Source organism: Propithecus coquereli, unplaced genomic scaffold (assembly GCF_000956105.1).
Source record: "Propithecus coquereli isolate 6110/MARCELLA unplaced genomic scaffold, Pcoq_1.0 Scaffold43, whole genome shotgun sequence".
In the NCBI taxonomy this organism is placed as follows: domain Eukaryota; kingdom Metazoa; phylum Chordata; class Mammalia; order Primates; family Indriidae; genus Propithecus; species Propithecus coquereli.
Window position 1 is genome coordinate 7,460,314 of NW_012150063.1, and position 16,038 is coordinate 7,476,351.

Sequence of the window (16,038 nt, forward strand, 5' to 3'; positions counted from 1 at the left end):
TCCGGTGTAGGAGTGATGGGAGACAGTGACACTCAAAGCATGTTGCTTCTGTCCAGTCTACTCCATAATCTCGTTTTGGTTGCTGTCACCGCAGAAAACCCTGCCTCACAAAGATAGGATGTTGGAAATGGAAGCAGGCTTTTTAGTGCTTTTGTGGCAATCTCAGGATATTCTGCCTTGACTTTAATCCAGAACATATGGAAATTTGATGTTGTCTCAAACACACTTTTAAGGCCACCATCATGTGCGATCTCAAGCAGTTGATCCTCTTCTAGCATGGACAGAGTCCATTAACCTGGCTTATTCACAAATGGGTCCCAGATCCATTCCTTCCCAGTTCAGGGGTCTTTTGTGGTTGGGAGGTAATGCTCAAACTCTTTTGAGAGCTGAGACAGGCAATTATGCACCAGCTGGGAGAAAGAAGACCCTGGTTCAGTCTCTTTCAAAATCTCTTCTGATGTTTGAAACATGTCAAAAATCCCAATGTTCATTTGTTGCCCCCATAATTCCAGCTTGGCTTTGAATGCAGCCATATTATCTGCTGACTTGAACACAGTTGTCATTCTCCCCTAAAGTGACAGATTGAGTTCCTTGAGCAGGTTGAATATGTCACACAAGCAAGTTTTGTGACCCATTGAGTGTCACTGAAATATGCTGCCAGTGATGACTGTTTTTCTAAAAGAAATCTCTGGAGTGGCTCTCATACCTCAAAAACTCTGGCCAGTGATCCACCTTTAGAAAGCCATCTTACTTCTGTGCATAAAAGAAGACGTGTGTCCTCTGTGTCCATCTACTCACAGAGCTGCATGAACAGACATGAGTTAAGGGCATGTGCTTTAATGTGGTTGATAATTTTAATCACATCCTGCAAAACGTTGTTTAGTTGAGTGACATTTTTCGGTTAGCCAGCATTTCTTTGTGGGTGACACCGTTCATAGACTCACATTCAGAAGCGACCTCCTTGATCCGAGCAGTAAAACCAGAAAGCTGTTCAGTCATGGCAGCTGCTCCGTCTGTACATGTACCGATACAAATGACCAATTCAGTTTTCCTGATATGTAATCATTCAAAGACATGAATAGCTCTGCAGCTGTGGTGTTGATTGGCAACAAAAGTGCATATATCTTCGTGCACATCCTCCTGAAAAATATGTTGCACAAAAGCAAGCATTGTTGTCTTCTTGTCAACATCAGTAGACTGGTCAACCTGGATTGTGTACCATTAATGTGTGACTCATTAATCCTCTCTAAAAATTGTGCCTCAATATCCTCTGCTATTTCATCAATTTGTCTAGTTGCAGTGCTAGCTGAAAGAGGAACACGTCTCACCTTTTGAATTGCAGCCTCTCCTAAAAGTTCAAGGCAAATGTTCTCAGCAGCAGGCAGGATCAACTCTTCCCCAATAGTAAAGGGCTTCTTAGCTTTAGCAATGCAGTTAGCCACTAAGAGTGATGCTCTCAGTGCAGACACATTTAATGAAGTGGTGGCCTTCAATAATTCCTTCTGTTCTTCGTGTTCACATTTTTTTCTTTTGAAAAACTCTAAAGGCTTGTCTTTTAATGCAAGGTGCTTGCTCTTTGAGTGGTGAAGCAGTTTTGAAGGTTTCATTGCTTGGTTGGATAGCTGGTTGCCACATATTGTACAAAGTGGGCTTGCAGAATGTGAATCACCTGTTGCAATGAACCCATAATTTAAGTAGGACTGGGTATTTTTTTTTTTTTAATGCAGCTTTCACTTTGTTGGCAGTCTTAGAGTCTTCTGCTTTCTCATCATTGGGTCTTTCCCCTTTTTCAAAGAAGCTCTCCAGCAATGTTTGTTTTTTACTTATTTTTGCTAGGGTTAGCTTGTGGGCTTACCAAAACTGTGACTGAGACAAGTGAGCAGTGTGGGAAAGAGGTGCAGACGGAAGTGGTAAATAAAATAAGGGGTGGACCACACTCGAACTAAAATAAATGTCGGATTCTAACTTTAAGTCTGCCACCAGATGCAGCTTAATTGTCACTTGCCACTCACTGATAGGGTTTTGATATGAGTCCGCAAACAACTGACTTATTATGATCTCTGTGCAGTTAAACCTCTCTGCTAATGATAATCTGCATTTGCAGCTGCTCCCCAGTGCTAGCATCACCGCCTCAGCTCCACTTCAGGTCATCAGGCATTAGATTCTCATAAGGAGCACGCAATCTAGATCCCTCACATGCACAGTATACAGTAGGGTTCATGCTCCTATGAGAATCTAATGCCACTGCTGATCTGACAGCAGGCAGAGATCAGGCAATGATGCCAGCAATGGGAAGTGGCTGTAAGTACAAGTGAAGCTTCGCTTACTGGCCCTCCCCTCCCCTCCTACAGTGGAGTCCAGTTCCTAACATGCCACAGACCAGTACTGGTCCGTTGCCTGCGGGTTGGGGACCACAGACCTAGAGGATTTATGGATGGATTTCAAAATGACATTCCGAATACTTTGAAAGTGGGGGAAACTTTTAAAATGTAAATCACGTGTGTATATTTTCAAAGGAAAGAACCCAAGCCTTTTTTTTTTTTTCAGGGACAGGGTCTCACTCTGTCACCCAGGCTGATGTTCAGTGGTGTGATCATAGCTCACTATAGCCTCAAACTCTTGGGCTCAAGTGATCCTACCGCCTCAGCCTCCCAAGTATCTGGGAGTACAGGTGGAAATCACCATACTGGGCTAGAACCTACAACTTTTTTCAGATTTCCAAGGAGGTCCTGTAAAGATTAAGAACCACTGCTTGAACACTTCTCATTTGTGTGATCCTGCTTATATTTCTCAAGAATAGGAGAATACAATGTAGCTTCAACCCAGGTTAGTTCTCTAGCTGTCTTCTCATCTGTGAAATGAAAACAATAGGGTTGCTATGAAGATTAAATGAGATGATACTCAAAAAGTGTTTGATGATAAACCATGAGGTGCCCACCAGAAAATGCCAGTATTATAAACAATATTTGCATCCCTGGGATGGAGGGACAATTTATAGATACTGTTCCTTTAGCATTCCACAAACATTCCCTAAGTGCCTATTTTGTGTAGAATCCCTGGTGAAAAAGATCTGCCTTCCAGGAGTTTATTATCTAGTCGAAAAAAGCCACAAAAAATACAAAACACGATAGAATAAATGCCCTGAGAGGGGCTTGAGTGCAGTGCTCTGTGATCTGTAGAAGAGGTTTCCAGGTCAATTGAAGGTAAGTCCTTATTGGAGTTCACACTTGAAGTGTGTTGGAAAGATGAACAAATTGAATATAAAACACATACACACAAAATCACTACTGCACGTACACATTTCATTTTTGATGATGTGGAAAGACCGAATGGAGACATTGCAATCACTTCTACTAGCCAGCAAATACTGAGCAGTAGGTTTCGTGACCAGGGATCCTATCTTTTGTCCAGTCTGTTTACTATACATTGCATGCGCTGGGCAGTCCTTATCTTCATGTTCGGGAACAAAGTACATACACCCCTTTCCGAAACGAAAGGCCCTAGGACTCGGAGAGAGGGGTGGGATCCCTCAAGGCCCGACCACACAATGGGGGGCCTCTTTACTGTAGCTCGAACCCCCTCTGCAGGCCCCACTCTGCTAGGGTTCGACATGCCAAGCCCTTTCGCCCCTCCCCTGCAGCCCCCAGGAGCGCAGCCACAGCCCTGCCGGGCGCCCTCCCTCTCCAGTGCCTCCCTGCTCCTTCAAGGGGAGCCGGAAAACCCGGAGCGAACCAGCCCAGCCCGGCGGCGCATGCTCAGTAGCGAGCAGGTTCAGTTCGCTAGTAGGAAGCTCCAGCCTCACACCGGCGTCGGCGGCGGCACCTCAGGGCAGCCAGATTCCCCAACAACGACCTCGGGCCCTTCCCCTGCCCGCTAGACCCCCGCCCCAGCTCCGCCCCGCCGGGGGCTCTCGCGTTTCGGAGTCCCAGCTGCGCGGAGCGGGCGCCGGGGCCGGAGCCCACCACACGCCCTCCCGCAGCCGCCAGTTCCGCCGCGGGGCCAGGCCGGGCCCGGGAGTGCAGCCCCGGCGGGCGGGCGGCGGCCGCGGCGGAGGGCAGCCCGGGGCGGCGCCGGCGGGCCGGGGAGGGGCGGGGGGCCTGGCCCCGGGGCGGTGGTGCGGGATGCCGCCGCCTCCGGGCTGCGTTCGCTCTCCGCGGCTGCTGCCCGTGTCGGGTGGGCGGCCGGGCGCGGGCCTCGCCCCCCAGCCCCCTCGCCGGGGCTAGCCCGGCTGCGCGGCGCCCGGAGGGGGCCGGGCCGTCCGGTGGGGCCGCGGCCCTGTTCCGCGCTGTGAGCTCGCCCTCTCGCGGCTCCCCGGCCCGGCCGCCGCCGACGCCCCTCTCCCCGCCCAGAGGCGCCCCGGGGGCACCATGCAGGCGCAGCAGCTGCCGTACGAGTTTTTCAGCGAAGAGAACGCGCCCAAGTGGCGGGGGCTGCTGGTGCCTGCGCTGAAAAAGGTGAGGAGCGCGCAGGACCCCGCTCCCCGGCTGCACCCCCAGCGCGGGCGCCGGGCCGGGGCCGGGGCAGGGCTGGGGAGGCGGGGCGCGCGCAGGGCCGTCTTTCTTCCCGGTCTCGCCGCCTCTCGGAAGGGACCGCGCACGCTGAGAGGTTCCCCCACACTCGGCGGTGACATTCACCCGGTTTGTGGGAAGGCCGCAGGAAGCCAGGGAGAGTTGTCCGAATGATCCAACCACTGAGAGGTTCATGTTCTGCCCTTTGATTCAGAGACAACAGTTGGAGGAGCCTCAGTTTTCCGGGGAGGTCAAAGCAGGCCACTTTTCCGCCTTCTCGGTCTCACCCCAGAGCTGCTGTCAGCCTCCGGTTTTAGGTGTCCAGTACGCCCGTTTTAGTGGCTTGAGCATGCTCTGGCCATAATGCTTGCTCTAAGTAATTGCGAGCTCGCCTGCCAGCAGGAACATGGCCTGCTTTGCTCGCCCTCAGTAATCGCTCTTCATTCCCCTAAATTCCCCTGCTCCTCCGATTAACAGGGGCTGGCTGCACATGCTAGTATTTTCAGATTCTTTTTTTTTTTTTTTTGAGGTTTGAAAATATTGGTACTGCCATTTCGTTTGTTGTTTAGAATTTTTAACCTTTGTGTGTTTTAAGTTTGCCACATTGTTATCTAAAGTTACATACCTTATGATCTGCGCTTTTAAATGTTTCAGTATAATTAGGAAATGTTGTTACATTTTAAAAGCTTCTAAAGCAACATTGTAACTACTAGACTATTTTTGTTTCTTTTCCCTCTTCTATAGAAATTGCTTTACCCTTTTAACAGTGTTTCTAAATTTCAATTTCTTGTTGCTCAAAGAATATTTCATGCTATCTGGTTAAATTGGTTTTGCTTCTACTAAAAATTGAGATTATGTTGTGCATTTTATGCTAAACATTTATACTTTAGCAAAATATCTTAAAAGGGATCTGATAATTTCTCAATTTCTCAATTTCTGGCAACTTTTACTTTCCCTTTTGCCCTGTTCTCCCCCTCCCCCTCTTGGTATCTTGCAATGGAAACTATTTGGTTTGTTAGCAGAATTTGCACATACATTTCTGATTTAAGTTAGTCTTTTTCCTCAAGTATCTCACTAGTCACAAACATCTGATTTTTTTTAAAAAAAATACTAAAGAGATGCCATATATCTTCTATCTTTTACTCCTTAGAAATCCTATCAGGCTCTATTTACTTTTGCTTTACCTGTAAGCTTGACTTCTTAGGGGAGTAGGAGGTCTCAGCCATGCTAGAAGCTGGTATCCTTAGGGGGTAAAAGGAGACAGGAAAATTGTTTAAAAACATACAAAGGAACTCATAAAGCATTGCCAATTTGGGGCCATTTTGCTTATAAACAAAATCCCAGGGGAATCACTAAGATACCAGCTGAGGATCCTTTGAAGTAGCGGAAAGAGCATCATGGAAGTTGGCAGACCTGGTCTAACTCTGCCACACTGGTGGGTGGCCCTTGCTGAAATCTGTCCACAGAAGCATTTTGTTTGGCTGGCACGGTGTTGTTTTATTTTTAAATGTAACTAGTTGCCAATATTTAAAAATGGGAGATATTACATAAAATCTAACTTTTCAGCTTTTCTTGAAGAATAGGAAGATTACTTAGGGCTTGTGTTCAAGCAAGGCAGTAAAATTCTGGAGGTGAGTAAATGGCTGCCCTCTTTAGACAGGGCGTGTATCTCCAATTTACCACAGTCTCCACTAGTCCTCTTGTTTAGATAAACCATCTTTTGACTTTAAGTAGAGATACCCTAGCAGTAAAAGTGTTGGGAGGAGGTAGAAGTGTACACAATGAAGCTGATAAGTAAGGTTCTTCCAATACTTATTTATTTATTTTTTAGACAGGATCTCCCTCTGTTGCCCTGGCTTGAGTGCAGGGACGCAGTCATGGCTCAATGCATCCTCAAACTCCTGGGCTCAAGCAATCCTCTTGCCTTAGCCAGTTGTGTACCACCACACCTGGCTGATTTTTCTTATTTTTTGTACAGACTGGGTCTAACTATATTGCCCAGGCTGGTCTTGAACTCCTTTGCTCAAGTGATCCTCCCGCCTTAGCCTCCCAAAGTGCCAGGATTACAGGTGTGAGCCATCTCACCCAGCCAATATTTATTTAAATATCCATTAACAATGATTCTAAGCTACCTAAGACAAGGGTGAAAATACAGTATTATTTCATATCTGGATATGCTGTTGGTAGCTCAGAACCTGCATTTTTACTTGCCTGCTGGGTATTTCATGTGGATATCTCCGTATCTCGATCTCTTCCTTCAGACTTATTATTGGACTATTTGTAGATGTATCCAACTTGTGTTCTCTTACCTGAGGCTCTTTGGACATGCTGGTCCCTTCACCTGGTGGAGTACCCTTCTTCACCTGGCCTAACACTAATCCTTCTGGACTCACTCAACCTTTCTGAGAGAGTCCACTCAACATGGATTCTCTAAAATCCTCAGGGCTGAGTTGGATATCACTACTTTGTTTTCTTTTCACACTTTATCCTAGCTCTTAACAGTGAATTTTAAGTTCCTATTTACTTGTCTCCCCCCACTAGATTGGATGCTCCTTGAGAAACCAATTTTATCCTCATTTTATTCCCTATGTGCATAGTGCTTGTCACCTAGTAGGCACTCAATTTGAATAAATGGGCGAGGGAATACCCAAACTAAAGCCATCACCTCCCTCTTCCTACCGTTTAAAAAACTTCTTCCTGATTAATGGCTTTATTATTTCATTTCACTGGTTCAAACTTTGGAGTCATCTCTGACTTCTCTCTTTGCATTACTGCCCACACCCAAGTAGAGTCTGTGTGTTCATTCCCATTTGACATGTTCTTCTAATCTATTTCCTCTGCCAATTACTCTAATTTTTGAGTCTCCTTTCCGACACTACAGTGATAGCTTCTTAACTCAGTTCACTGTCCCCACACCCTGCCTTCTATTTTTCAAATTTCAGAAGTTATAGTACACTTCTGAACATGTCACACTCTTGTTCAGAACCATCGATGTCTTTTGAGCTCACTGTAGGCTAAAGTGTGCATTTTTTTAGCATGGAATTGATGGTGATTGATGATCTGGTTTCATCCTGCTTTTCTGACTGGATTGCCTGCCATAATCTTTCATGTTCTTTATGCTTTAGCCAGACTGGACTGCTACTTTTCCTGAATATGCCCAGAATGTCCCATTGGGTCTATCTCACTGCATCTATCAGTCTAAGTTCTATCTTACTTATTACACACATGTAGCATGCCTACTACAGAGCAGGTATTGTCCTTGGCACTAAGGATAAAAAAGTAAATTACATAATCAGAAAAGACTAAATTAGAACATGATGGGAAGTGGCAGGGGATGAATCTGGAGAGACAATTGGTTTATAGGCTGTTTTTTACATGTTAAGCTAAGAAATTTGAATTTTATCCTGAAGAATTTAGAAGTCATTGAGGAGTTTTAAATAGAAGAGTAACAGCAGATTTGAATTTTAGAAAATTCACTTTGGCTATAGAATGGAAAATGGATTGAAGAAAAATGAGACCTGAAATAAGGAGAAAAGTTAGAAGGCTAGTTTAATAGTTCAGCCAAAGAGATGATATGCATTTGAATTAAGGGTGCATTTGAACTAGGATGGAAATGTGGGGAGGGATTTTATTTGAGAGGTGTTTAAAGGGCAGGATTGGCAGGTCCTAGTAACTCATGGAGTGATTGGGGGAATGACAAGGGAGCAAGAAGAGTCTTCTTTCTGGTTTGAGCACCTTTAGTCAGGATGGAGAACATAGAAGGCTTTGGGGTGGAGAGAGGAATGGCATAAGATGATTTTTGGACATGTTGATTTAAAAGTTCTGTGGGGTTATTCGGGTGGACTTCTCTAATTGGCAATTGATCGTTGGTATCTGATGACACGGATTTGGAACTCCCAAGTGTGTAAATAAAGCCATAAGTATAGATGAAGCCTATATCCAAACAAAGACTTATACATGAATGTTCATGGCAGCTCTATTCAGTCAAAAACTAGAAACAACTCAAATGTCCATCAACAAGTGAATGAACATACAAATTGTGATATAGCCAAACAGTGGAATACTACTTAGCAATAGAAAGGAATAAACTACTGATGGCTGAATCTCAAAATGATTATGCTGAATGAAAGAAGCTAAATGATGGTTTCAGGGGTGTACACATATGCTAAAATTTATCAGATTGTACAGTCTAAATATGTACAATTTATTGTATGTCAATTGTACCTTAATGAAGGTATTTAAAAAAAGTAAATGAGACCACCCACTGAAAATGTTTAAAGTAAGACAAATAGGGCTGTCATCAGAACTGGGGGAAAAGAGTAGAAAATAGCACGTAGGGAAAAAGCAGAGGGAAAGGAGTGATCAAAAGAGATTGAGAAGGAAGGAATTGGGCAGAAGGAATGAGACTCTAGTATATGAGAATTTGAGAGAGGAATGAGTTTCTTTTTTCCTTTTCTTTTTCTGATCTTAAACCTGGCTTAAAATATAAAGATTTTCAGGAAAAGAGTTGTTAACTGTGTCAGGCTACAGAAAAGTCAAATAAGGTACCTAAAAAGTGTTAGGTTTGACAGCTAAGAGGTCATTGGTCACTATGTCAGAACAGTTTTAGTATGAGGGTAAAAGATGGAAGAACATGGAAAAAGTAAGAATAGTAAGGTCACATAATTTCCCCCCTTTTTTTTTTAGATTATTTTTTTCTAGAAGCTTGGAAGTGAAGGAAAAAGAGATAATGCTGAGGCAAGAAGGGATTCAAGACTGGGAAAGACATTTTTGTTTCTTATTTGAAGGTGACAGAAACTTGTTAAGAGCATTTGGCGAAGGAGCTGGTAGAGAACGATGGTGAAGGTACTGAACAAGGAGAAGTGTTCAGGAACACGAGCAATGGGATTTGCCTTGAACTGTTTGTCAGATACTATTTTAATTGCTACACATATGTTCTCATTTAATTATCATAGGATACTATTATTGCTTCCATTTTACAGGAGAGAAAACTGATGTTTGGAAAGTTTAATTTGCCCAAGTAATTTGGTTACAGAGTTTGCATTTTTAAACAATATGTTATGCTACTTCTGGCAGGAGTAATGACATTCTTTCTTCTGAGATGGGAGGGAGGGAGATAAAGATGGATTTGTAGGTTGGGTAGCAAGGAATTCATGCTTAGTATCCTCTATTTCACGATTAAATGAAAGGCAAGATTTTTTACATAGATTGAGGAAGGGAAAATGAGTAAGGAGTTTGAGAAGAATGATGAAGTTTTGGAATTGCTGCTGTGGAATGTGGAGAAGGAGCCAACTGGTATCTTAGAAGGGAATTGCTGAGCAGTGCTGAGTGTGGAGACCATAAATTTGGGGTAGGATTGGTCTGGCAGTTATGAGGTTTTCTTCCAGCAGCACTTATCAATTCAGGTAAATGGGAAGAGAAGATAGTTGGTTGCAGGTGGCTGCAGTGGAGACTAAGAGAATAGGGATATTTTAGGTGGTAGAGAGGAAAAAAGGCTATAAAGAGAGCTAATGGACTGGAAGAAAAATGAAGGCTGCATGCATTAGAAATCTCAATGAGTTAGTTAGAAGAGGACAGTAATGGGAGCAGATAGGGAATTAAAATTGGGGGTGATGACAATTGTCATATTTTGGAGTTTTAAGATTTCAGAGATGGAGGAGATGAGACATTTAGGAGATTTGAAGTTGATGTGTTGAATGACAGGTTGTATGTAGGAATGACGATGAAGTCCACAAGGATTATGGTATGTGTTGTAGTGGAGAGGAAGACTGTAATCCAGGAGTGGCAGGGAGGTCCAGAATAACAGCAGTAAGGATGCTTTAATCAAGTGGTAGCAAAAGTGGCAACTACTTTTCACCTCCTCTAATGTATTCTTTATTACAGCTGTAGATGGAATAGGAAATAACTTTGCACTTAATTTTAGAATTTTTTTGTCTTGTGATCAAGTTTTTACCCTAACATTTTATTTATTATGAAAATTTTCAAATACAGAAAAGTTGAAAGAATTGTACATTAAACCCCATACACCCATCACCTAGATTCTATATTAACATTTTATTATGTTTGCTTTATCACATGCCTATCCATCCCTTCTACCACCCTTCAATCCATCTTATGTTTTGTTGTATTTCAAAGTAATTTGCAGACATCAGTACACTTCACCCCCAACACTTCAGTATGCATATCATTAACTAGAGTTTAGTATTTGTCTGCAGTTCTTTTTTTTTTTTTTGGAGGGGGAGGTAACTTTTGTCTACAGTGGAATACGCACATGTTAATTGCACCATTTAATGAGTTTTGACAAATGCATATAATCCAAGTGTCTACCAAGATGTAGAACATTACCATCATTCCTAAAATTTCCCTCATGTGCCTTATCAGTCAACTCCCACCCCTACCTCCTAGAGGCAACGACTATTCTGATTTTTTGTCATCCCATCACAGATTAATCTTATGTGTTCAAGAACATCATGTAAATAGAATCATACAGTATAAATTTTTGGTAAGGTTTTGAGGTTGTGTTTATCAAGAATTCAGTCCTTTTTTCCATCAGATGAATATGTCACAGTTTGTTTAGCCAGTAGATGGACACCTGGGATGTTTTAAGTTTGGAGCTATTCTAAATAAAGCTGCCCTGAATGTTCTTATGCAAGTCTTTTTGTAGACATATGTTTTCATTTCTTTTGGGTAAATACCAGGAGAGATGGCTCATAGGATAGGTTTAGTTTTAAAAAAAACTGCCAGACTTTTTCCTGAAGTGGTTGTACCATTTTATATTCCCACCAGCAATGTATGAGAGTTCCAGTTGCTCCACATCCTTGCCAATATTCGGTGTTGCGACTCTTTAGTTTTAGTCATTGTAGTGAGTTCATAGTAGTATCTCATTGTGGTTTTAATTTGCATTACCCCGATGACTAATGATACCGAACACTTTTTCGTATTCTCATTGGCTGCTTGTATATCTTCCTTTGGTCAGTGTCTGCTCAAGTCTTTTGCCCATTTGAAAAATTAAAAGCCGAGTACAATGGTAGTCGCAGCTACTCAGGAGGCTGAGGCAGGAGGATTGCTTGACCACAGGAGTTTGATGCTGTCATGCCTGTGAATAGTCACTGCACTCCAGCCTGGGCAAGACCCTGTCTCTTAAAAAAAAAAAAAATTGAGTTGTTTTTCTTTTTAGTATTGAATTATAAATGTTCTTTATATATCCTGTATAACTGTCTTTTGTCAGATATATATTTTATGAATATTTTCTTCTAGCCTGTAGCTTGCGTATTTATTTTCTTAAGGGTGTTTTTTGATGAGCAGAAGTTTTTAATATTGATGGAGTCAAATGTATCAGTTTTTTCTTTTAAGGTTATTATTTTCTGTGTCTAAGAACCTTTTGCCTGCCACTAAATCAGGAGGATATTTTCCTAATGTTATCTTCTAAAAGCTTTATAGTTTTAGCTTTTACATGCTCTGTGGTCCATTTCAAGTTAATTGTTGTGTATGATACAAGGTAGGAATTGAGATTCATTTGTTTTTCATGCTAATATCTAGTTATTTCAGATTTGCTGAAGAGACCTTCCTTTCCCTATTGGATTGTGTTGGTGTTTTTATGAAAATTACATGATTTTTTTTTGTGTGTGTGTGTATACACATTCAGCCCTCTGAATTCATGGATTCAACCAACATTGAAAATATTTGAGGAAAAAATTGTATCTGTACTGAACATGTACAGGCTTTTTGGGGGGGGTCATTATTCCCTAAACAATACAGTATAATAATTATTTATATAGCATTTACATTGTATTAGGTATTGTAAGTAATCTAGAGATATTTTAAAGTATATAAGAGGATGTCCATAGGTTCTGTGCAAATACTATATACCATTTTATGTTAGCGATTTGAGCATCTGCAGATTTTGGTGTCTGAGGGAGGTCCTGGAACCAATTCCCAATGGATACCAAGGGACGACTACACACACACACACACACACACACACACACACCATATCTGTGTCTATCTATCTATTGGTTTGTTTCTAGGCTGTCCGTTCTATTTCATTAATCTATTTGTTGCTTACTATAGATTTATAGTAAGTCTTGAAGTTAGGTAATGTAAGTACTCCAACTGGTTCTTTTGAAATATTGTTTTAGTATTTCTAGATCTTTTTGAATGTTAAAACCACTTTTCATTCCTGGGACAATAAATCATGGCAGACGGTATTTTATTGAGTGCCTGCTATGTGCCAGTATTCTAGGCACTGTAGTGCCTAGAATTTACATACTTATCTCTGTTTTACTCATTGACTTTTCAAGGTGATAATATCCCAATTTTACAGCTGAGGAAATGGATCTTCAAAGGGCAAATTGCTCAAGATCTTATACTAATAAGGAGTAGAATCGGGATTTGAACTTAAGTCTGTCTAGTTTCAAAGACAGCTTTTTCCACTATACTGTGTTACCTCCTTTGAGTAGGAAATGTAGTGCAGTACAATGGTGTTCTAATTGTCCTGTACCTTAGATTTTAGGGAAGAAGTGCCTCAGGAGAGAGGGAGGCTTAATGAAAAAGGCTTTGAAACCCCTTACTTTTATTTGTATTTATTTATTTTTTTAGAGACAGAGTCTCGCTCTGTCACCCAGGCTGGAGTGTAGTGGCACGATCATAGCTTACTGTAATCGCTCATTATAACCTCAAATTCCTGGGCTCAAGCCTTCCTCCTGCCTCTGCCTCCTGAATAGCTGGTACTACAGTGTGCACCACCATGCCCAGCTAATTTTTTAAAAAATTTTTGTAGCGATGGAGTCTCACTATGTTGCCAAGGCTGATCTCAAACTCTTGGCCTCAAGAGACCCTCCCAAAGTGCTGGGATTACAGGTGTAAGCCACCATGCCCTGCCAAAACCCCTTACTTTTAGCTGAGGAGCAGCCCTTTTACATATTGGGGCTCTGTATGAGATTCCATTTGGGGGAAAAAAGGGTTCTGCTGCATAAAAAAAGTAAGAATTTTAAAGGCACTAGTTAATGGAAAGATAGCACAGATTGTAAAGAATGGGCTAAGTAGTAATGGTCTTGGGATTGCGATGGGTAGCTAGGAGACTATTGTCTGCTTATGTTTGGGAGTGATGGAAGTGACATTTTAAATGGAAATGGGAGTTAGCTAAGAATTAGGAGGAAATAAATTTCAAAGATTTGTGGTAGCTTGGAGGTTAAGAGGAAGTCCGTATTTTAGGAATCTGAGTAGCTGGAGTCTGGAGTATGGGGCCAGATCTTGTGAACCAAATTATTACATTTCATCTTGTGAGCAATGGGGAGCAACTGGAGGGTTTTAAGCAAGGAACAGACAAATATGAATTTTGCAGGATCACTGTCGGCTCTGTGGAGCATAGATTAAATAGGGACTGAACTGTAGGCAGGAAAGTCAGTTAGAATTTTGCAGCAATTCATGGAAGGGTGGTCTTGACTAGGGCAGTAGCTGTGGGGAAAGAGAAAAGTAGACCAATTTCAGAGAGATTTAGAGGTAGATTGAGCAAAGTGGTGAGAGAGGAGTCAAAGAGGATTCCCAGGTTTCTGACTGAGGGGTGTAAGTGGTGATGGTGGTAATAGAGGGAATGCTGGGAGAGGATCCTGTTTGGAGGGAAACTAAGAAACCGTCAGTGCTCTGGGGATGAGAAGGTGTGAGAGAATTGTGATAGGAGGGATTTATACTTTGGGGGGATAGCCAAGTATGGCAAGCATGGAAGGTGTTTTTGTTGCACTGTCCTTGGTCATTACAGGCAGGTACAGCCTGAAGGTTCTGATGATGATTGTTTTCAAAATACATTTCAAATGCCACCTCTTTCACAAAGTGTTTCTACTACAACTCCCTCCCCTAAATAGAACACGTCTCTTCATATCCTTAGTACCTTATATCTCAATTTTAGCCCTTAATGGCAATTTTTCTTTTAAAGTTTTGTTTGCATCTGTGGTTTCTCTCCTCTTCTAGATTGGGGGGTCCTTGAGGGTAAGAATAGGGTCCTACTTAGCTTTGTAGTCCCTGTATTGCTTAGCATATTTCTCCTGTACAGCAAGTGCTCAGTATATATTTGTTGAATTGCGTGTGGTTCTGAGTCTTTCTCCTCAAGAATACACAACTAACGCATTAGGTGGGTCTTAGTCGAGATCTTCACCAGTCAAAAGGTATTGAAATTGTCGTGTTCAGTGTCTTCTATTTTAGCAAATAGGGAAGCAAATACTATATTTTAGAAAAAAATGTGTGACGCTTCAAAGGAAGTGTTTGTCATTGTGTTAGTCCAGGTACTCTTAGAAGCAGATGCCAAAATGGGATTAGGCATGTGTGAAGCTTATTAGGGGAAATGCTTGTGAGGGAAAAAGGGGAAAGAGACAGGGAGAGTTGTCAGACTGTGATGCAAGTCTGACTCCAAGTGAAGAAGAGAGGTAAGGAAGGAAGGCACCTTGGGTGAAAGTGTCTTAGACTGCAGTGCAATGCTAAAGAAGGTTTGCCGAGGCCTCAGGAAGTCTTCGAGTTCCTATCATGAGAATTCCACATCTCTGAGGAATAGGCCTGCCTTAGTATGCTTGCCGTGCTCAGTCAGTGTTTGGGAGGAGCCAGTGAGAAGCGTGGCCTCAGCACAAACACAATGATGGATTTCAGAGTGCAGCTGCCGGGGCTCTCAGTCAATTATGCTCCCTTGTAGTCAGAGATCTGAGAAGGCTTATTCTCATGGCCAGCCAGGGTCATCTCTGTGGCTATGAATTGCCTGATTTGGGATAAATTACAGTTTTTCCCCACTTAAAGTAGGTAATTTCTTCCAAAACAAAAACAAAACTACTTATACTTAAAAAAAAAAAAAAGATGTCTTAGGGTAAATTCTCAAAAGTCAAAAACTTAGTTTTCATTGAAATTAATGGTATACAATTTGCTTCAGTAGCTAATCAAATAAATTTTGTGTTTTATATTCAATGTGTATATAAATAAATCTTTAATGTACAAACCCACAAATAGAACATTGACACAAAAGAAAACAATTTAAATGGTACCCAAAATTATTGCTATAGAAACTAGTGAACCAGGAGTATTTCAGGCAAACCAGCAGTAAGTACCCTGAGTTGTCCAACAATACAGCCACAAAGATGACTCTTTGTTAGTTTTCCTTTCTAGTCTGGGCTACCTCATAGGCAGACAAACAAAAATCAATAAATGAAATTCCCCATAAAGTCAAATTCTGGTAATTTCCCGTTGGAGTTGGGGGTGGGGATATACATGGAAGAAAAGAAGTAATTTAAAACTTTGGTTTTATGGATCCTGAATTACCCAGATGTTATTTTAAATACAGGTATTTTTAAACTGTAACAAGAAGATGATTTGAGGAGTCTCTTTAATGCTAATTTCATGTTGATTTTTACAATTTGATTTTATTCACCAAATTAGTTGAGCACTTACTGTACAGTAAGCATTATGGATATAAAATTTAAAAATTTTTGCTTTTATAAAACTTTCATGCGTTGATTAAAAAAAGTTAGTAATTTGCCCATATATGTTAAAGCAG

At 41.8% G+C, this 16,038-nt stretch overlaps 1 protein-coding gene across 1 annotated transcript in view; it reads left to right on the plus strand.

The window, feature by feature from the left end:
* Positions 1-4,315: 4,315 nt before the first annotated feature.
* SOS1 (son of sevenless homolog 1 (Drosophila)) overlaps positions 4,316-16,038 on the plus strand; it is a 136,200-nt gene continuing 124,477 nt past the window's right edge. Inside the window, exon 1 of the mRNA XM_012653862.1 lies at positions 4,316-4,454. Within this exon, the coding sequence (XP_012509316.1) occupies positions 4,368-4,454 (87 nt within the window). The 5' untranslated portion in view covers positions 4,316-4,367. The remainder of the gene's footprint in view (positions 4,455-16,038) is intronic.